Source organism: Salvelinus fontinalis, chromosome 36 (assembly GCF_029448725.1).
Source record: "Salvelinus fontinalis isolate EN_2023a chromosome 36, ASM2944872v1, whole genome shotgun sequence".
NCBI lineage: Eukaryota > Metazoa > Chordata > Actinopteri > Salmoniformes > Salmonidae > Salvelinus > Salvelinus fontinalis.
Genome location: NC_074700.1, coordinates 11,300,545 through 11,324,130, shown reverse-complemented (window position 1 = coordinate 11,324,130; position 23,586 = coordinate 11,300,545). Strand labels below are relative to the sequence as shown.

The 23,586-nt window shown below is 44.8% G+C and overlaps 1 protein-coding gene across 1 annotated transcript in view; it reads left to right on the top strand.

The window, feature by feature from the left end:
* The window catches only part of LOC129835202 (synaptopodin-2), a 62,750-nt gene that overhangs the window by 17,972 nt on the left and 21,192 nt on the right, over window positions 1-23,586 (top strand). Inside the window, exon 2 of the mRNA XM_055900691.1 lies at window positions 22,640-22,791. Within this exon, the coding sequence (XP_055756666.1) occupies window positions 22,640-22,791 (152 nt within the window). The remainder of the gene's footprint in view (window positions 1-22,639; window positions 22,792-23,586) is intronic.

Sequence of the window (23,586 nt, the reverse complement as noted above, 5' to 3'; positions counted from 1 at the left end):
GATACTGACTGTTAAGTCAAGTTTTGAGGGAGGGAGCGTGCAATTGGCGTACTGAATACAGGAATGTCCACCAGAGCTGTTGCCAGATCATTTTTTTGTTAATTTCTCTACCATAAGCTGCCTCCAACGTCGTTTTAGAGAATTTGGCCTCACATCCGGCCTCACAACCGCAGACCACGTGTAACCTCTCCAGCCCAAGACCACCACATCCGGCTTCTTCACCTGCGGGATCATTTGAGACCAGCCACCCAGACAGCTGATGAAACTGAGGAGTATTTCTGTCTGTAATAAAGCCCTTTTTTGGGGGAAAACTTATTCTGATTGGCTGGGCCTGGCTCCCAAGTGGGTTGGCCTATGCCCTCCCAGGCCCACCCATAGCTGCGCCCCTGCCCAGTCATGCGAAATCCATATTTGGGACTAATGAATTTATTTCAATTGACTGATATCCTTATATGTCCTGTAACTCAGTAAACTCGTTGAAATTGTTACATGTTGCGTTTATATTTTTGTTCAGTATAAATTGCGGCCGCAAATCCACGATAGAAATATAAAGAATATAAACTCCAATAATATGGATAGCCTAACTATTGAACGGTTTTGAACCTGTATGAAATCAATGAGCGAGTTCATTTTGTATAGACCTGTGCCCCGGGTGGATGGAGATTTTTTTTAGGATCAATGGAATTTTCGAAAATTAGCAAACCCTGCAAACCCTCAGGCCATGCTAAACGAATTTGCATAAAACGTTAGTGGTCCAAACCATTCATCTTGCGGCGACGGGAGGAGCTTTATTAAATGGTCATATTTTTTTAATGCAAACTAGCAAAAAAAAATTTTGAAACTTGATCAATTATCAAATGGATCAAGATAATTAGCTGGTAAAAAGGGGAGGTGCAAAAACGTTAGTTTGCAACCGTTATTTGAATTTGCTCCATGGCAAGGCGTTCAAGGGTAGGGTCGTCACTATTTAACACAGACGAAACGTCATATACCCCGTCTATTTCTAAAATTGTTCTTCTTAAAATCAGATTTTAAACCTAACTCCCACCTTAACCCTTACCACGCTACCAACCTTAAATTAAGACAAAACACGCTAATTTTTGTTTGAATTCAATTGTATGATATAGCACATTTGGACTTGTTGGCTTTTTTATCTAGTGGAAACCCAACTGTAGGCTAAAGAGAAAAGCTGTTGGGCTCTCTGACTCACGAATAGGAAGAACTTTGCTGTAGGTGTTTCTGATTAATAAACATTGCCATGCTGGTGGGTGGTAACATTTAAATAAAACCCAGCTCTGAAACGAAACGTAGGCTAAAAAGAATTTGCATGTCATATCATAGGAAAAGACACACAAGACTCACAGAAACATCCAAAGTCACACATTCGGATTTGTCACTTCAAGCCAAAAATATATCATACTTTGACTAAAACTTGATTTATTGACTTACATCGTTGTGCAACATCATGGGTAAACTCTGACCAGCTAAAAAGTGGATTTCTACTTGTGTGGGCGTTTAAAGGCCCAGTGCAGTCAAAACGTTATATATTCCACACTATTAGGTTGGAATAATTCTGTGAATTATGCCCTTTTAGTGTAAGAGCTGTTTGAAAAGACACCCTGCAATTTCATCCTATTTTGGTGGGATGGAGTTTTGGCCTGCCTCACCAGGTAGCAAATTAGTTAATAGACCAACAAGAAAGTTCCAAACCTCTCTGCCAATAACAGATAGTTTCCCCCTCCCCACTCAGACCACTCTGAAAATTCTTGCTTGGGAAATAGCTATTTTTTTTAAACAATTTAATGCATTTTATTTAAACAACCACAGTAAGGTAAATGTAAGGTACTTAAATGTTACCCATAAATGATTTGATATTGAAATAAAAACAGCTGCATTGGACCTTTAATCAATAGCCAATTATTTATTTTTTATAAAAGGAGTAGAGACAACATAGTGGGAAAGAAGCAAATGGGCCAATGTAAAATCATCTATTTCATTCAGTTCATACTATATTTGTGAAAGCAATTGTGCATTTTCACTGTAAGAGAAAGACAATTTCATGGAATAAAACTGGGCCTTTATTCATAAAGTGTCTCAAAGTAGGAGTGCTGGTCCAGTATCTCGGCCTTTCCACTCCACGTAATCTTATTCATTATTATCTAAAAGGCAAAACTGATTCTAGATCAGGGCTCTTACTCTGAGACACTTTATGAATACAGGCCCAGAACTGTGGACTTTAGTACGTTAGGTTTTTCCCAGCTTTAGTCACTGTTGGGAGAAACATCTATATTCATGCTGTTTATGACCTGTGCTCCCCTACATTGGCTGTACACTGTCCTCTAGTGCCAGAGTAGAGGAACAAACATCAGTGTTGTGAGTGACTTTATCTCATTCCCAGACAGTTTCCGCCCAAATGTGCAATAGCCTGGGGAAGAGGTTATGACTGACTAGACAAGGCTATGTGCAGTACTCCTATATGGGAAATACATGTTTTTGTCCGAATTAGTGTCCCTTGAAAAAATGTTTTTTTTTAAATTCCATTGTCATCAACTTTGTTATTCACCTCTTAGTAAATGATGAGATGTTGTGACCCACCCAAAGGTGAACAATTATCTAAAACAGGATTTACTGGTGTGCTTGTTGTCAGTGGTTAATCTTGGTTACCCAGAAGTAAAACTCTTGCAAAGCTGTCCACGAGAGATTAGTCAGTGGTTAATTAACATCCCATGGCAAATAACAAGTAACATTATAGTAATAATACTGCTGTGTGTCCTTAAACTATATTTACACAATGATTGTACAAAGGAAAAAATGTGATCTGAGAGCAATAACAAGTGAAGAGAGTGTCATTTTCGGGCAGTTGGGGACAGAGCAACAAAGCAAAATTGACAAAGGTTGAACCTTTAGCAGTTTTGTCGAGTAAGCATTTAACATCACACTCAATTCAATGAATCCAATGTCACACTTTAATTTCTACTTTTTTTATTCATTGGACTGACTGTTGTGAGAATCCTACGAGGCATGGGAAAGTGTTATTTACAGTTAGCCTCAAACAGCTGTGTTGTTTAAATAGTCAGAGAGTCCTTGGGGATCGTCCCTGGTAATTGCCTGTATATAAATGCCTAAATGTTATGCTTGGAAGGAGAGCTGAACATGATTTTTGTGGAAAGCAGTCGCCAGAGGTCACTCTGGGTAACTAGGCTATAAATATAGCAAATGGAAGAGCTTATTTTGGAAAATGGTGTTAGGTTACAAATGGACCTCTCAGAATGGATTACTATCATGGCAGCTAGGGAGCATTAAAGATATGACCTATGGTAGTCAGAGAGAACTGAGAACTGTCAGAACTCAGAGACAACTGTCAGTGATGCCATAAAGTGCCTTCTGAAATTAGTCAGACCCTTTGACTTTTTCCACATTTTGTTACGTTACAGCCTTATTCTAAAGTTGATTAAACTGTTATTTTTTCTCATCAATCTATACACAACACCCCATAATGACAAAGTCAAAACAGGTTTTTAGATATTTTTGCTAATAAAATAAATAAATAATGGAAATAATACATTTACATAAGTATTCAGACCCTTTAGTCAATACTTTGTTGAAGCACCTTTGGCACTGATTACAGTATCGACTCTTCTTGGGTATGACGCTACAAGCTTGGCACACCTACACTACTGTTCAAAAGTTTCGAGTCACTTAGAAATGTCCTTGTTTTTGAAAGAAAAACACATTTTTTGTCCATTAAAATAATATCAAATTGATCAGAAATACAGTGTAGACATTGTCAATGTTGTAAATAACTATTGTAGCTGGAAACGGCAGATTGTTTTGGGAATGTCTACATAGGCATACAGATGCCCATTATCAGCAACCATCAGTCCTGTGTTCCAATGGCACGTTGTGTTAGCTAATCCAAGTTTATCATTTTAAAAATCTAATTGATCATTAGAAAACCCTTTTGCAATTATGTTAGCATAGCTGAAAACTGTTGTCCTGATTAAAGAAGCAACAAAACTGGCCTTCTTTAGACTAGTTTAGTATCTGGAGCAATCACATTTGTTGGTTAGATTACAGGCTCAAAATGGCCAGAAACAAATACCTTTCTACTGAAACTCGTCAGTCTATTCTTGTTCTGAGAAATGAAGGCTATTCCATGTGAGAAATTGCCAAGAAACTGAAGATCTCGTACAACGCTGTGTACTACTCCCTTCACAGAACAGCGCAAACTGTCTCTAACCAGAATAGAAAGAGGAGTGGGAGGACCCGGTGCACAACTGAGTAAGAGAGCAAGTACATTAGTGTCTAGTTTGAGAAACACACGCCTCACAAGTCCTCAACTGGCAGCTTCATTAAATAGTACAACTAACACCAGTCTCAACGTCAACAGTGAAGAGGCGACTCCGGAATGCTGGCTTTCTAGGCAGAGCTGCAAAGAAAAAGCCATATCTCAGACTGGCCAATAAAAAGAAAAGATTAAGATGGGCAAAAGAACACAGACACTGGACAGAGGAAGATTGGAAAAAAGTGTTACGGACAGTCGAAGTTTGAGGTGTTCGGATCACAAAGCAGAACATTCGTGAGACGCAGAAAAAATGAAAAGATGCTGGAGGAGTGCTTGACTCCTTCTGTCAAGCATGGTGGAGGCAATGTGAGGGTCTGGGGGTGCTTTGTTGGTGGTAAAGTGGGAGATTTGTACAGGGTAAAAGGGATCTTGAAGAAGGAAGGCTATCACTCCATTTTGCAATGCCGTGTCATACCCTTTGGACGGCGCTTAATTGGAGCCAATTTCCTCCTACAACAGGATAATGACCCAAAGCCCAGATCCAAAATATGCAAGAACTATTTAGAGAAGAAGCATTCAGCTGGTATTCTGTCTATAATGGAGTGGCCAGCACAGTCACCGGATCTCAACCCTATTGAGATGTTTGACCGTATGGTACGTAAGAAGTGTCCATCAAGCCAATCCAACTTGTTGGAGATGCTTCAGGAAGTATGGGTTGAAATCTCTTCAGATTACCTGATCAAATTGACAACTAGAATGCTAAAGGTCTGCAAGGCTGTAATTGCTGCAAATGTAGGACTCTTTGACGAAAGCATAGTTTGAATGACACAATTATTATTTCAATTGAAAATCAATATTTATAACCTTGTCAACGTCTTGACTATATTTCCTATTAATTTTGAAACTCATTTCATGTATGTTTTCATGGAAAAAATGAAATTTCTATGTGAACCTAAACTTTTGAACGTTAGTGTGTGTATATTTGGGGAGTTTCTTCCATTCTTCTCTGCAGATCCTATCAAGCTCTGTCAGGGTGGATGGGGAGCGTTGCTGCACAGCTATTTTCAGGTCTCTCCAGAGATGTTTGATTGGGTTCAAGTCCGGGATCTGGCTGGGCCACTCAAGGACATTCAGAGACTTGTCCCGAAACCACTCGTTCATTGTCTTGGCTGTGTACTTAGGGATGTTGTCCTGCTGGAAGCTGAACCTTCGCCCCAGTCTGAGGTCCTTAGCGCTTTGGAGCAGGTTTTCACCAAGGATCTCTCTGTACTTTGCTCCGTTCATCTTTTCCTCGATCCTGACTAGTCTCCCAGTCCCTGCCACTGAAAAATATCCCCACAGCATGATGCTGCCATCATCCCATGCCACCATCCCATGCTTCACCGTAGGGATGGTGCAATGTTTACTCCAGACGTGACGCTTGGCATTCACGCCAAAGAGTTCAATCTTGGTTTCATCAGACTAGAGAATCTTGTTTCTCATGGTCTGAGAGTCTCCAAGCAGGCTGTCATATGCCTTTTACTGAGGAGTGTCTTCCGTCTGGCCACTCTACCATAAAGGCCTAATTGGTGGAGTGCTGCAGAGATGGTTGTCCTTTTGGAAGATTCTCCCTTCTCCAAAGAGGAACTCCAGAGCTCTGTCAGCGTGACCATCGGGTTCTTGGTCACCTCCCTAACCGAGGCTCTTCTCCCCCGATTGCTCAGTTTGGCCAGGTGACCAGCTGTAGGAAGAGCCTTGGTGGTTCCAAACTTCTTCCATTGTGTTCTATGGGACCTTCAGTTCTGCAGAAATGTTTTAGTACCCTTCCCCAGAGCTGTGCCTCGACACAATCCTGTCTCGGAGCTCAACGGACAATTCCTTTGACCTCATGGCTTGGTTTTTGCTCTGACATGCACTGTCAACTGTGGGACCTTACAGTGGCTTGCGAAAGTATTCACCCCCCTTGGCATTTTTCCTATTTTGTTGTCTTACAACCTGGAATTAAAATAGATTTTTGGGGGGTTTGTATCATTTGATTTCCACAACATGCCTACCACTTTGAAGATGCAAAATATTTTTTATTGTGAAACAAATAAAGTGCAGTTCAAACAATAACAAAGCCGCCACTCTGCCACTCTTTCGATTAACTGCTGAGGAACTAGGCTGGAGAAATGTAACCACTCTCATAGACACAGCTATGTATGCAAAATTAACCATGTTTTAAATATTTACAGTGTTTGTTTATAATTACATTCTTTACAAACAATGGAGTAAAACAGTCTTGTACTTTGGGTTCTAATGGAGTACGACAGTTGAACTAAGCTCATGATGCATTTATAAGGTATATTCTTCAAGAATTCATGGATATACGTATATCATTATTTTAAAAGTAAAAAAAAATTGATGTAGCAATCACAGATTGCGCCTTTTAACGAATAACTTTTTCCAAATCCTACTAACTCCACTAATAACCACATGTTTGTATGTCTTTTACCCTATATTGTTTTATAACAGGACAGTGGTAATTGTAGCCCTCCATAACTAGCTACAGTCTATTTATAGTTGATTTACTACAGCTTTATAATGTGAAGAGTTATTGCAGTAGTATGTTATATTAATCTACAGTGCATGATGTAATTGTATCCACCACATTGTACTTCGCAAATATTTTTAGAGGTGAATGTAGTTTCAATTAGTACAGTAACCTAATATTACTGTGCCAACAATACACAAGTGACACAGTTATATTAAATAAAATACGTATCAGTGTCAGCTGAGACCTTATGTTGTCCCTATTACTTTAGGTATGTCCATGCATCTAATATTATACCTCACCTGATGATTGAGTTATGGAGTTGACGTGGTTTGGAGCTGACAGCATTACAGAGCTGACTTGTATTCTTGCTGTAGATACAGTATCACTGCCATATCTAAAGTGCAAGAGAAGGTCAGTGGTAACTCCTGCACCTGAACACCCTCCAGCTCCTTGGCTATTCTTAATGCCTGGGTTACGGGTCTGAACGAAGCAGCAATATGCATTGTTGTGTCACACGACGAGCACCTGTTGTGGTATGTTTACTGGTGGACACTGTACACTCTGATGTCACAGAACTCTGACAGTGGAGAAATGACCTGTCGGGTTTGTCTACAGTCGTGGCCAAAGGTTTTGAGAATGACACAAATAATACATTTTCACAAAGTCTGCTGCCTCAGTTTGTATGATGGCAATTTGCATATACTCCAGAATGTTATGAAGAGTGATCAGATGAATTGCAATTAATTGCCAAGTCCCTCTTTGCCATGCAAATGAACTGAATCGCAAAAATAACGTTTCCACTGCATTTCAGCCCTGCCACAAAAGGACCAGCTGACATCATGTCAGTGATTCTCTCGTTAACACAGGTGTGAGTGTTGGCGAGGAGAAGGCTGGAGATCACTCTGCCATGCTGTTTGAGTTCCAATAACAGACTGGAAGCTTCAAAGGAGGGTGGTGCTTGGAATCATTGTTCTTCCTCTGTCAACCATGGTTATCTGCAAGGAAACACGTGCCGTCATCATTGCTTTGCACAAAAAGGGCTTCACAGGCAAGGATATTGTTGCCAGTAAGATTGCACCTGAATCAAACATTTGTCGGATCATCAAGAACTTCAAGGAGAGAGGTTCAATTGTTGTGATAAGGCTTCAGGGCGCCAAAGAAAGTCCAGCAAGCGCCAGTACCGTCTCCTAAAGTTGATTCAGCTGTGGGATCGGGGCACCACCAGTCCAGAGCTTGCTCAGGAATGGCAGCCGGCAGGTGTGAGTGCATCTGCACGCACAGTGAGGCGAAGACTTTTGGAGGATGGCCTGGTGTCAAGAAGGGCAAAAAGAAGCCACTTCTTTCCAGGAAAAACATCAGGGAGAGACTGATATTCTGCAAAAAGTACAGGGATTGGACTGCTGAGGACTGGGGTAAAGTCATTTTCTCTGATGATTCCCCTTTCCGATTGTTTGGGGCATCCGTAAAAAAGCTTGTCCGGAGAAGAAAAGGTGAGCGCTACCATCAGTCCTGTGTCATGCCAACAGTAAAGCATTCTGAGACCATTCAAGTGTGGGGTTGCTTCTCAGCCAAGGGAGTGGGCTCACTCACAATTTTGCCTAAGAACACAGCCATGAATAAAGAATGGTACCAACACATCCTCCGAGAGCAACTTCTCCCAACCATCCAGGAACAGTTTGGTGACGAACAGTACCTTTTCCAGCATGATGAAGCACCTTGCCATAAGGCAAAAGTGATAACTAAGTGGCTCGGGGAACAAAACATTGATTCTTTTGGTCCATGGCCAGGAAAATCCCGGATAAACCTCCAGTAGCAGTTGGCAAATCCTAAGAACGTACTCCGTTCGCGCCATACTGGATTCGAGTCACTGGGCGAGGGGACTTCAGTATCTCGTGGAGTGGGAGGGGTACGGCCTGGAGGAGAGGTGCTGGGTTCCGATCGAGGACGTGTTGGACCCATCTATGCTGCAGGAGTTCCACCGTCTTCGCCCTGCGCCTCGCCTTCCGGGTCGTCCCCGAGGCCGGTGTCGACGTGCGGCTGGAGCTGCGCAACGGGGGGGGGGGGGGGGGGGGGGGGGTGTACTGTCACGACATCTGCCGAAGTTGGTGTTGGTCCCTCTCCCTGTTCGGGCGGCGTTCGGCGGTCGAAGTCACCAACCTTCTAGCCATCGCTGATCCTCTTTTCATTTTCCTTTGGTTTTGTCTTGTCTTCCATCACACCTGGTTCCAATCCAATCAATTACATGTTGTGTATTTAACCCTCTGTTCCCCCTCATGTCCTTGTCGGTGATTGTTTATGATTGTGATTGTTTATTGTTTAGTGCTGTGCACGTCTGTCTTGGTGTGCGTCGGGTTACGTACCCATTATTTTGATTGTTCTGTTTTCCGGTGGGTTTTTTGTTATTAAACTGCGCCATTTGGAAACACAGTTTTTGCTCTCCTGCGTCTGACTTCTCTGCCGCCAGTACGCACCCCTTACACACACCCCTTGACGTATTTCACATTTTGTGGTTAAAAATCTATGATTTTTTTTTTCCTCACCTATCTACACACAATAACCTATAATGACAAATTTTTCTGCAAATGTAATCAAAATGAAATACAGAAATATATAATTTACTTAAGTATTCAGCCCCCAAGTCAAAACTTTATAGAAGCACCTTTGGCAGCAAATACAACTGTAAGTCTTTCTGTGTAAGTGTCACACTGTATAATGATAGGAGACAAGCGCAGGAATACGTAATAGGGTTTTTTATTTCTCCACCCAAACAAAAGAGCGAGGTGTCACCCTCTAAATAATACACAGGACGAGACCAGTAAAACAAGTGCACAATAACACCGAGGCCGATACAACATAGCACAGGTACTCACAGGACCAATGGACATGGGACAAGATGGCGTCGAAGAGGATGGATGACATTTTACATGCTCATAACCAATTGTTCTATACTGTTTGTTTTTTTGCGTTGTTTGTTACTTATTTCTTTACTTATTTTGTACATAATGTTGCTGCTATCATCTCTTATGACAGAGAATAACTTTTGGACATCAGAACTGGGATTACTCACCGCGAACTTGAAGAAGCTTTTTCCTTTAACGTGTCCGATGAGAAAAATATACTGCTCTCCCGGGAACAGGCCCAGATCACCGTCATTTGCATGAAGAAATGACGGAGGAAAAGAGGACGCAGATCAGGCTACCTTTTGAGAATCCGTAAGCGAGCGAGTAAACTCCCACTGCCATCAATTCTACTTGCTAACATGCAATCATTGGAAAATAAAATGGATGATCTACGATTACGATTATCCTACCAACGGGACATTAAAAACTGTAATATCTTCTGTTTCACCGAGTCGTGGCTGAACGACGACACTGATAATATAGAGCTGGAGGGATTTTCAATGCACCGGCAGAACAGAGAAGCTACGTCTGGTAAGATGAGGGGTGGGGCTGTGTGTAATTTTGTCAATAACAGCTGGTGAGTGATGTCTAATATTAAAGAAGTCTCAAGGTATTTCTCGCCTGAGGTAGTGTGGTCGACAGCTTATCATAAGGTACTCTATCTACCAAGAGAGTTCTCATCTATATTATTCGTATCCGTCTATTTACCACCACAGGCGGATGCTGGCACTAACACCGCACTCAACCAACTCTATAAGGCCATAAGCAAACAAGAAAATGCTCACCCAGAAGCGGTGCTCCTAGTGGCCGGGGACTTTAATGCAGGCAAACTTAAATCAGTTTTACCAAATTTTTACCAGCATGTCACATGTGCAACCAGAGGGGAAAAAAACTCTAGACCACCTTTACTCCACACACAGAGATGCATACAAAGCTCTCCCCTGCCATCTATTTGGCAAATCTGACCATAATTATATCCTCCAGATTCCTGCTTACAAGCATAAATTAAAGTAGGAAGTACCAATGAATCGCTCAATACGGAAGTGGTCAGATGACGCGGATGCTACGCACAGGACTGTTTTGATAGCACAAACTGAAATATGTTCCTGGATTCATCCAATGGCATTGAGGTGTATACAACCTCAATCATCGGCTTTATCAATAAATGCATCAACGACGAAGTCCTCACAGTGACCGTACGTACATATCCCAACCAGAAGCCATGGATTACAAGCAACATTTGCATCGAGCGAAAGGCTAGAGCTGCCGCTTTCAAGGGCCGTGACACTAATCTGGACGCCTATAAGAAATCTCGCTATGCTCTCAGACGAACAATCAAACAAGCAAAGCGTCAATACAGGATTAAGATTAAATCCTACTACACTGGCTCTGATGTAGTAGGATGTGGCAGGGCTTGAAAACTATTACGGACTACAAAGGGAAACCCAGACGTGAGCTGCCCAGTGACGTGAGCCTACCAGACAAGCTAAAGGCCTTTTATGCTCGCTTTGAGGCAAGCAACACTGAAGCATGCACGAGAGCATCAGCTGTTCTGGATGGCTGTGTGATAATGCTCTCGGTAGCCGATGTGAGCAAGACCTTTAAACAGGTCAACATTCACAAAGCCGCGGGGCCAGATGGATTACTAGGACGTGAACTCAAAGCATGTGCGGACCAACTGGTGTCTTCACTGATGTTTTCAACCTCTCCCTGACTAAGTCTGTAATACCTACATGTTTCAAGCAGACCACCATAGTCCCTGTGCCCAAGGAAGCGAAGGTAACCTGCCTAAATGATTACCGCCGATAGTCGTGAAGTGCTTTGAAAGGCTGGTCATGGCTCACATCAACAGAATCCTCCCGGATACCCTAGACCCACTCCAATCCGCATACCGCCCCAACGGATCCAAAATGACGCAATCTCAATCGCACACCACACTGCCCTTTCCCACCTGGACAATAGCAACACCTATGTGAGAATGCTGTTCATTGACTACAGCTCAGTGTTCAACACCATAGTGCCCACGAAGCTCATCACTAAGCTAAGGACCCTGGGACTAAACACCTCCCTCTGCAACTGGATCCTGGACTTCCTGACGGGCCACCCCCAGGTGGTAAGGGTAGGCAACAGCACATCTGCCACGCTGATCCTCAACACTAGTGCCCCTCAGGGGTGTGTACTTAGTCCCCTCCTGTACTTCCTGTTCACCCATGACTGCGTGGCAAAACATGATTCCAACAAAATCATTAAGTTTGCTGATGACACAACAGTGGTAGCCCTGATCACCGACAATGATGAGACAGCCTATAGGGAGGAGGTCAGAGAACTGGCAGTGTGGTGCCAGGATAACAACCTCTCCCTCAATGTGAGCAAGACAAAGGAGCTGATCGTGGACTACAGGAAAAGGCGTACCAAACAGGCCCCCATTAACATCAACAGGGCTGTAGTGGAGCGGGTCAAGAGTTTCAAGTTCCTTGGTGTACACATCACCAACAATCTATCATGGTCCAAACACACCAAGACAGTCGTGAAGAGGGCACGACAAAACCTTTTGCCCCTCAGGAGACTGAAAAGATTTGGCATGATTCCCCAGATCCCCAATTTTTGAGGATGTTTGTAAAAACTGTTAATTATCTATGCATAGTCACTTCACCCCTACCTACATGGACAAATTAACTCTAACCTGTACCCCCACACACTGACTCGGTACCGGTACCCCCTGTATATAGCCTCATTATTGTTATGTTATTGTGTTCTTTTTATAATAGTTTATGTGTTAAATATTTTCTTAACTCTTCTTGAACTGTACTGTTGGTTAAGGGCTTGTAAGTAAGCATTTTACGGTAAGGTCTACACTTGTTGTATTCGGCACATGTGACAAATAAAGTTTGATTTGACAAGGACAATGGGGAACAGAGGGCACCTATATACACATACTAATCAGGGGAAATGGGAACCAGGCGTACATAATGAGACAAGACAGTACGGGGTTGATGGTAATGAATCCAGTTCAGTGACGCCTAGAAGGCTGGTGACGTAGACCTCCGGAGCTTGTGAACGGAATGAGCAGCAGTACCGGGGGGATCCGTGACAGTACCTCCCCTGACGTGCTGCAATAGCAGCGGGATGATACCGGCCTCGGGTATGACCACAGGGACACGGTGCAGTTCGGTCAGGGCGCCAACTGTGAAAATTCCTGGTCAGAGAAGCGTCCAGGATGTCCACCGCAGGAACCCAGCACCGCTCCTCTGTGCCGTACCCCTCCCAGTCGATGAGGTACCGGAGACGCCCCGCCCGATGCCTCGAATCCAGGACTTCACGGACCGAGTACGCCGGACCTCCCTCGATGTCCAGGGGAGGAGCCGGGGCATCATTGGGTCCAGCCTCAGCGAGGAGACCAGGCACCACTGGCCTGAGGAGAGACACATGAAAAGTCCTGTTAGGATCAGCGTGGCGCTAGCGGCACACCCCCCCCCCCCCCCCCCCCCCACTGAAAAACCAGTGCCGCGAAATTCAAAAAAAATATTTTTTTAAAATATTTAACTTTCACACATTAAAGTCCAATACAGCTAATGAAAGACACAGATCTTGTGAATCCAGTCAACATGTCCGATTTTTAAAATGTTTTACAGGGAAGACACAATATGTAAAGATGTACATCTATTACCTAAAAACACATTAGCATAATCCACCATCTTTTATTTGTCCACCAACACCAGTAGCCATCACCAATTCGGCTAAACTAAGATATTTATAGCCCCTAACCAACAAAAAAACTCATTAGATGACAGTCTGATAACATATTTATGGTATGGGATAGGTTTTGTTAGAAAAAAGTGCATATTTCAGGTAGATGGCATAGGTTACAATTGCACCCACCGTCACAAATGGAATAGAAAAACTACTTAGAGCAACGTGTTTACCTACTTACTAATCATCAAACATTTCGTAAAAATACACAGCATACACGAATCGAAAGACACAGATCCTGTGAATACAGACAATATTTCAGATTTTCTAAGTGTCTTACAGCGAAAACACAATAAATCGTTATATTAGCATAGCACATAGCAATTAGCAGCCCAGCATTGATTCTAGCCAAAGTGAGCGATAAAAGTCAACATCGCCAAAAGATATTAATTTTTTCACTAACCTTCTCAGAATTCTTCCGATGACACTCCTGTAACATCACATTACAACATGCATATACAGTTTGATCGAAAATGTTTATATTTAGCCACCAAAATCATGGTTAGACAATGTGAAATGTAGACAAGCTGGTCAGAAAATGTCCTTGCGCCACTTAGACAGTGATCTACTCTTATACATAAATACTCATAAACGTGACTAAAAAATATAGGGTGGACAGGGATTGATAGACAATTTAATTCTTAATACAATTGCGTAATTACATTTTTTTATTTATCCTTACTTTTCAATACAGTTTGCGCCAAGCGAAGCTACGTCAAAAAACATGGCGTCCTAAGCCACTAAAATGTTTCGACAGAAACACGATTTATCATAATAAAAATGTCCTACCTTGAGCTGTTCTTCCATCAGTATCTTGGGCAAAGGATCCTTTCTTGGGAGGAATCGTCTTTTGGTGGAAAGCTGTCCTCTTGCCATGTGGAAATGCCAACTGCGTTCGGGATGAACTGAAAGCGTGCCCACCTATTCACAGCGTTAAAGAAATAAATGTCCCAAAATCGCACTAAACGGATATAAATTGCTATAAAACGCTTTAAATTAACTACCTTATGATGTTTTTAACTCCTATAACGAGTGAAAAGATGACCGGAGAAATATAACAGGCTAAACTAACGCTTGGAACAGGAGAGGGTCGGTGTCCTCCACGCGCGTGACGCACCAAGAAAAGACTTGCTAGCTACAGGGTTTTTTGATTTATAGGGCCTGTGAACGCGCAATCGACCCCATTGGAATCGTCATCACGTAAAGGCATCCAGGGGAAGACGTAAGAAGTGTCCGTACAGTCATAGCAATATCAGTGCCCTTTTAACTGACTTCAGAACAGTGGCCAACATTTCTGAAATCTGAATCCATGTCAGGGAAATTGCTGTAGAATGGGCTCTGTTCCACTTAGAGACAAAATTTCAACTCCTATAGAAACTATAGACTGTTTTCTATCCAATAATAATAATACTATGCATATTGTACGATCAAGGATTTTGTGGGAAGCCGTTTCAAAAATTACCCAATTAGCATAAATAGTCTAAACAGCGCCCCCATCCCCAACAGGTTAATGCGGTAATCAGCAGGGAGTTGCAAACGGTACGTTACCTCAATAACCCTCAATAACCCCCACAAACCGCGGGCTCAGCTTCCGGCAGGGTAGGCGGAGGGGCAGGTTCTGGGTGGAGAGCCAGACCTGGTTGCCTGGAGAGAAGACAGGCGCCTCACTGTGGTGGTGGTCGGCTTTTTCCTTGTGCTGATGCATGGCCTGCTGGAGACGAGTGTGGGCAGCGTTCCAGGTCTCCTCAGTGCGCCGAAACCACTCGTACACCACAGGGGCCTCGGTCTGGCTCGGATGTCAAGGTGCCAAGGCCTTCTGATACCCCAACACGCACTGGAAAGGATTTATGTTAGCGGAGGAGTGTTCGAGGGAATTCTGCTCGTACTCAGCCCACTCGGCCCAATCCCTCGGCCCGTCCTGACAGTAACACAGGAACCTGCCTAGTTCCTGATTTGACCCTCTCCACCTGCCCATTAGCTTGAGGACAGTACCCGGAGGTGAGACTGACCGTGACCCCCAGGCGTTCCATGAACGCTTTCCATACGCGTGAGGTGAACTGAGGGCCACGGTCTGACACAATGTCCTCCGGGATCCCATAGTGCCGGAAGACGTGCGTAAAAATAGCCTCCGCGGTTTGCATGGCCGTCGGGAGCTCAGGCAGAGGAAGGAGGCAACAAGCTTTGGAAAACCGGTCCACAACGACGAGAACGGTGGTGTTCCCCTGGGAGGGGGGAAGGTCAGTGACAAAGTCCACCGAGAGGTGAGACCAGGGTCATTGTGGAACTAGCAGGGAAAGGAGCTACGTAAACTCGGGCATCCCTAGCCAAGGTGGGCAACCAGTACTTCTCAGTCAGGCAGGCGATGGTACGGCTTATCACAGGATGAACCGACACAGGCACCGTGTGCGTCCAGATAAGGAGGTGGTCTCGCACACCCGTGGGTACGTAGGCGTGGTTCTCCGGGCACTGTGCAGGTGCGGGTTCCGTGCGCAGGTTCCGTGCACAGGTCCTGCCATATGTCGTTATCCACGTCCCACACCACTGGCTTGATGATATGGGACGTAGGGATGATGGGGGTCTCCTCTCCCTGCCTCTCCTCTGTGTCATAGAAGTGAGACAGGGTGTCCGCCTTTACGTTCTTCGAGCCTGGCCTATAGGAAAGCGTGAATTGGAACCTGGCGAAGAATAGAGCCCACCTGGCCTGTCTCGGGTTTAGCCTCTTTGTTGCCCTGATGTACTCCAGGTTGCAGTGGTCCGTCCACACCAGGAAAGGGTGTTTGGACCCCTCCAACCAGTGCCTCCTTGCCTTCAGAGCCTTCTTGACCACCAAGAGTTCCCAGGTCCCCTACGTCGTAGTTCCTCTGGGCGGGGCTCAGCTGCTTGGAGTAGAAGGCTCAGGGCCACAGCTTGGGAGGGGTTTTCTATGCGCTGCCCCGACTCCTACTTCGGCGGCATCCACCTCGACGATGAAGGGAATTGAGAGCTCGGGATGTGCCAGTACGGGAGCACTGGTGAAGCGTGCCTTCAGTGTCTCGAATGCCTTCTCCGCCTCCGACCCACGAAGCCACTGGGGACCTCCTCTCAGCACGGACGTAAGATGCTCGACCACCATGCTGATGCCCCGGATGAACCGTTGGAAATAGGTGGCAAATCCCAGGAATCGTTGGACTGCTTTCACGGAGTTGTGGATGGGCCATGACCTGACTGCGCTGACGCGTTGCTGCTCCACTCCCTCCGTGGATGTGAGGTAGCCCAAAAAGGACAAGGACCGGTGGAAAAATAAACATTTCTCTTGTATAACATATAGATTATGCTTCAACAGTCTTCCCAGCACAGACCTGACTAACGAGACATGTTGGGCGTGGTCAGGAGAATAGACCAAAATGTAATCTATATAAACAACTACGCCCCATCCCAGCATGTCCCGAAACACTTTGTTAATAAAGTTCTGGAAGACTGAAGGAGCATTAGACAGGCCACAAGGCATGAGATACTAGATTGTAAGCGCTCCTCAAGTCCAGTTTGGTGAAGTACTGCGCCCCGTGCATTTGTTTGATCATGGTTGAGATGAGGAGTAAAGGATAGCTGAACTTAATGGTAGCTTTGTTCAGTGTTTGATAATCAATGCAGGGGCGCAGTCCCCCATCTTTCTTTTTAACAAAAAATAAGTTTGAGGAGGCTGGTGATGTAGAGGGGCAGATAAAACCCTGCTGGAGGCTCTCCTGTATGTAGCTCTCCATGGCCTCAGTCTCCGCATAGGGGAGGGGATAGACATGTCCATGAGCTTTCCACATCTGGATTGTGCAACATTTGCCAATTATTCTTTTAAATATTATTCAAGCTCTGTGAAATTGGTTGTTGATCATTGCTTAGCAATCATTTTCAAGTTTTGCCATAGATTTTCAAGCAGATTTATGTCAAAACCCTAACTCGGCCACTCAAGGAACATTCACTGTCTTCTTGGTAACCAACTCCAGTGTAGATTTGGCTTTGTATTTTAGGTTGTCCTGCTGAAAGGTGAATTCATCTCCCAGTGTCTGGTGGAAAGCAGACTGAACCAGTCCTTAATATTACAAGCATACCCATGACATGATACAGCCACCACTATACTTGAAAATATGGAGAGTTGTACTCAGTAATGTGTTGTATTGGATTTGCCCAAAACATAACACTTTATATTCAGGACAAAAGGTTAATTGCGTTGCCACATTTTTTGCAATATTACGTTAGTGCCTTGTTGCAAACAGGATGCATGTTATGTGCAGGCTTCCTTCTTTTGACTCTGTCATTTATGTTAGTATTGTGGAGTAACTACAATGTTATTGATCTGCCCTCAGGTTTTTCCTATCACAGCCATTAAACTAGGTAACTGTTTTAAAGTCACCATTGGCCTCATGGTAAAATCCCTGAGCGGTTTCCTTCCTTTCCGGCAACTGAGTTAGGAAGGACGCCTGTATCTTTGTTGTGACTGATGGTATTGATACACCATCCAAAGTGTAATTAATAATTCACTTTGCTCAAAGAGATAGTCAATGTCTGCTTTTTCAACAACAACAAGAAAATGTGCCCTTCTTTGTGGTTGAATCTGTGGTTAAAATTCACTGCTTAACTGACGGACCTTAAAGATAATTGTATGTGTGTGGTACAGAGATGAGGCAGTCATTCAAAAACTCCTGAACTTATTTAGGCTTGCCTTAACAAAGGGGTTGAATACTTATTGACTTAAGACATTTCAGCTTTTCATTTTAAATTAATTTGTAAACATTTTCAACAACATAATTCCTATTTGACATTATGGGGTAGTGGGTAGACCAGTGACACAAAATAGTTGGCTTAATGTGTCATTAACATCATCGTAAGTCTTGCCAATGACCCGATATCCACTTGGTTAAACACACTCAAACTGTTTGAATGACTGTCCTCATAGTCCAATAGGGAATGTTTTCTGTCTTTTATCCATGTAAAGGTCCTATTGAAAATGTTACCTACAGTCATGTGAAGTTTGAACCTGAGTATCTTGCGTGGCAAACGTCTGTGTTAGCCTGCTGAGATAAAGTCCTAGGCATTAACCCGGTGAGCTAACACACGCCTTCAGATCTCAGGCAATGTTACTCATCAAACAACTGTGGTTGGCCAAAACGACCTTCAGTTACATACATTTACATTTACATTTACATTTAAGTCATTTAGCAGACGCTCTTATCCAGAGCGACTTACAAATTGGTGCATTCACCTTATGATATCCAGTGGAACAACCACTTTACAATAGTGCATCTAACTCTTTTAAGAGGGGGGGGGGGAGGGGGGGGTTAGAAGGATTACTTTATCCTATCCTAGGTATTCCTTAAAGAGGTGGGGTTTCAGGTGTCTCCGGAAGGTGGTGATTGACTCCGCTGACCTGGCGTCGTAAGGGAGTTTGTTCCACCATTGGGGTGCCAGAGCAGCGAACAGTTTTGACTGGGCTGAGCGGGAACTGTACTTCCTCAGAGGTAGGGAGGCGAGCAGGCCAGAGGTGGATGAACGCAGTGCCCTTGTTTGGGTGTAGGGCCTGATCAGAGCCTGAAGGTACGGAGGTGCCGTTCCTCTCACAGCTCCGTAGGCAAGCACCATGGTCTTGTAGCGGATGCGAGCTTCAACTGGAAGCCAGTGGAGAGAGCGGAGGAGCGGGGTGACGTGAGAGAACTTGGGAAAGTTGAACACCAGACGGGCTGCGGCGTTCTGGATGAGTTGTAGGGGTTTAATGGCACAGGCAGGGAGCCCAGCCAACAGCGAGTTGCAGTAATCCAGACGGGAGATGACAAGTGCCTGGATTAGGACCTGCGCCGCTTCCTGCGTGAGGCAGGGTCGTACTCTGCGAATGTTGTAGAGCATGAACCTACAGGAACGGGTCGCCGCCTTGATGTTAGTTGAGAACGACAGGGTGTTGTCCAGGATCACGCCAAGGTTCTTAGCACTCTGGGAGGAGGACACAATGGAGTTGTCAACCGTGATGGCGAGATCATGGAACGGGCAGTCCTTCCCCGGGAGGAAGAGCAGCTCCGTCTTGCCGAGGTTCAGCTTGAGGTGGTGATCCGTCATCCACACTGATATGTCTGCCAGACATGCAGAGATGCGATTCACCACCTGGTTATCAGAGGGGGGAAAGGAGAAGATTAATTGTGTGTCGTCTGCATAGCAATGATAGGAGAGACCATGTGAGGATATGACAGAGCCAAGTGACTTGGTGTATAGCGAGAATAGGAGAGGGCCTAGAACAGAGCCCTGGGGGACACCAGTGGTGAGAGCACGTGGTGCGGAGACAGATTCTCGCCACGCCACCTGGTAGGAGCGACCTGTCAGGTAGGACGCAATCCAAGAGTGGGCCGCGCCGGAGATGCCCAGCTCGGAGAGGGTGGAGAGGAGGATCTGATGGTTCACAGTATCAAAGGCAGCCGATAGGTCTAGAAGGATGAGAGCAGAGGAGAGAGAGTTAGCTTTAGCAGTGCGGAGCGCCTCCGTGACACAGAGAAGAGCAGTCTCAGTTGAATGACTAGTCTTGAAACCTGACTGATTTGGATCAAGAAGGTCATTCTGAGAGAGATAGCAGGAGAGCTGGCCAAGGACGGCACGTTCAAGAGTTTTGGAGAGAAAAGAAAGAAGGGATACTGGTCTGTAGTTGTTGACATCGGAGGGATCGAGTGTAGGTTTTTTCAGAAGGGGTGCAACTCTCGCTCTCTTGAAGACGGAAGGGACGTAGCCAGCGGTCAAGGATGAGTTGATGAGCGAGGTGAGGTAAGGGAGAAGGTCTCCGGAAATGGTCTGGAGAAGAGAGGAGGGGATAGGGTCAAGCAGGCAGGTTGTTGGGCGGCCGGCCGTCACAAGACGCAAGATTTCATCTGGAGAGAGAGGCGAGAAAGAGGTCAAAGCACAGGGTAGGGCAGTGTGAGCAGAACCAGCGGTGTCGTTTGACTTAGCAAACGAGGATCGGATGTCGTCGACCTTCTTTTCAAAATGGTTGACGAAGTCATCAGCAGAGAGGGAGGAGGGGGGAGGAGGGGGAGGAGGATTCAGGAGGGAGGAGAAGGTGGCAAAGAGCTTCCTAGGGTTAGAGGCAGATGCTTGGAATTTAGAGTGGTAGAAATTGGCTTTAGCAGCAGAGACAGAAGAGGAGAATGTAGAGAGGAGGGAGTGAAAGGATGCCAGGTCCGCAGGGAGGCGAGTTTTCCTCCATTTCCGCTCGGCTGCCCGGAGCCCTGTTCTGTGAGCTCGCAATGAGTCGTCGAGCCACGGAGCAGGAGGGGAGGACCGAGCCGGCCTGGAGGATAGGGGACATAGAGAGTCAAAGGATGCAGAAAGGGAGGAGAGGAGGGTTGAGGAGGCAGAATCAGGAGATAGGTTGGAGAAGGTTTGAGCAGAGGGAAGAGATGATAGGATGGAAGAGGAGAGAGTAGCGGGGGAGAGAGAGCGAAGGTTGGGACGGCGCGATACCATCCGAGTAGGGGCAGTGTGGGAAGTGTTGGATGAGAGCGAGAGGGAAAAGGATACAAGGTAGTGGTCGGAGACTTGGAGGGGAGTTGCAATGAGATTAGTGGAAGAACAGCATCTAGTAAAGATGAGGTCAAGCGTATTGCCTGCCTTGTGAGTAGGGGGGGAAGGTGAGAGGGTAAGGTCAAAAGAGGAGAGGAGTGGAAAGAAGGAGGCAGAGAGGAATGAGTCAAAGGTAGACGTGGGGAGGTTAAAGTCACCCAGAACTGTGAGAGGTGAGCCATCCTCAGGAAAGGAACTTATCAGGGCGTCAAGCTCATTGATGAACTCTCCAAGGGATCCTGGAGGGCGATAAATGATAAGTATGTTAAGCTTGAAAGGGCTGGTAACTGTGACAGCATGGAATTCAAAGGAGGCGATAGACAGATGGGTCAGGGGAGAAAGAGAGAATGTCCACTTGGGAGAGATGAGGATCCCAGTGCCACCACCCCGCTGACCAGAAGCTCTCGGGGTGTGCGAGAACACGTGGGCAGACGAGGAGAGAGCAGTAGGAGTAGCAGTGTTATCAGTGGTAATCCATGTTTCCGTCAGTGCCAAGAAGTCGAGGGACTGGAGGGAAGCATAGGCTGAGATGAACTCTGCCTTGTTGGCCGCAGATCGGCAGTTCCAGAGGCTGCCTGAGACCTGGAACTCCACGTGGGTCGTGCGCGCTGGGACCACCAGGTTAGAGTAGCAGCAGCCACGCGGTGTGAAGCGTTTGTATGGTCTGTGCAGAGAGGAGAGAACAGGGATAGACAGACACATAGTTGACAGGCTACAGAAGAGGCTACGCTAATGCAAAGGAGATTGGAATGACAAGTGGACTACACGTCTCGAATGTTCAGAAAGTTAAGTTTACGTTGCAAAAAATCTTATTGACTAAAATGATATAGTACTGCTGGCTGGTGAAATAGGCTAGCTAGCAGTGGCTGCGTTGTTGACTTTGTTTGAAAGTGTAGCTGGCTAGGTAACCTTGACAATTACTCTAGACTACACAATTATCTTGGATACAAAGACGGCTATGTAGCCAGCTAAGATCAAACAAATCAAACTGTTGTACTGTAATGAAATGAAATGTAATACTACCTGTGGAGCAAAGCGGAATGCAACTACTCACTCCAACCCGGAAGTGCGTATCGTAGAGGGAGAGGCAATAGAAGTGTTGTTTCTTGTATTATTGTCTTTTGTGTCTTTAGAGGACTGCTTCACCTTAATGTCCCCTTTCCCCCTTTTCCCTTTTCTTCTGTCCTTATTTTGTCCCACTTTGTCCCTTCTTTGTCCCTTCTTCTCTTCTGCCAACTAGACACTCCTTGTTAGCTAGCTAGCTTCTTCCAGGAATGTCCCTAGCAACTGCCTAGCAACAGGTAAACAACTTAGCTAGCTAAGAAAACGGTATAATTTTATGAAAAAAGTGTTACTTTTTCAAAAGCCTTTCTTCTTTGTTTGCTGCTTGTTTGGTCTCCTATTCAGTTTGCAGTTTTCTTTTGATTTTTTTTCGATGTACTTTACTCTAAAAAAAACATTTAAATTTCAATATTTGTAGGAGCTCATATTTTCAGCTGCTGCTGCTTAATTTGGAACTGAACATACAGTAAATACACTAACCTGAATATTAGGTGTAGGTGATTTTTTATTGTGAGGCATGTCCTGGGGACTCACCACTGCTTGCTGCTTGTCATTCCGTAGGTGGAAGAGGGGGGTCGTGCGTCCCTGGCCGGGGTTTATGAGGGGGATGAGGTGGTGTCGCTGAATGGAGAACCCTGCGGTGACCTTTCCCTCCCAGAAGCTATTGCTCTCATTGACGCCTGCGCCGACTGCCTGCAATTACTGGTCAAAAGGTAACCCCAAAGGCTGGATTTTTCATTAACTACACCATGGTTTCTCAAACCAGGGTCTGCACATAATATCCAGAATTATATACCCCAAAGTTTACTTAGCCTTTTGATTAGTTAAAAAATTACTGCCAAGTTAACACCACAACCTTGGGGTGCTACAGGTTTATCCAGGTTTATGTCAAAGCTCTCATAACTTAATGTTGGATTGGTGTGATAAACTGGGCCATATACTTCAAGGCATGGTTCAACACAACACAACAAGCACTAGTGTATTATTTAAGTGATAATGGCAGAGAAGCCGGTGTTTGGAGGATATATTGGCACGGATGTTGTTAGGCCCGAGACTACAGTAATTTGAGGGCCGGCAAACCGTGCCAATATATCCTCCAAACACCGGCTTCGAGAGCATTATCACTTTTATATAATTGGTTACCAACATATTAAAATAACCATTGACATATTTTCATTAAAAACGTTATTCTGATTAATTCATTTATACTATTTCATCCTTCTACAAGATATAGTCCCGACACAAATCTAGGGTTGCTAGTTCTGTATCCAGTCGATCGTTCTAAATGTTCCATTGCCATATTGCCTAGCAAGGTTCTTATACCTTGCTTGCTAGCTAGAGAACTACGGCTAATTTAGAGTCACGTCAAAACGTGCAGCCAGAATAACAGCAAAGTAGCTGCATTTGCATTTGTTTAAGCTGTTTTCTAGGGACATTTATTTGGACACATCCATAACAATGAGCCAATGATTTCGCCTGGCATAGAAAATGTGCTCACTCGTCAGGCC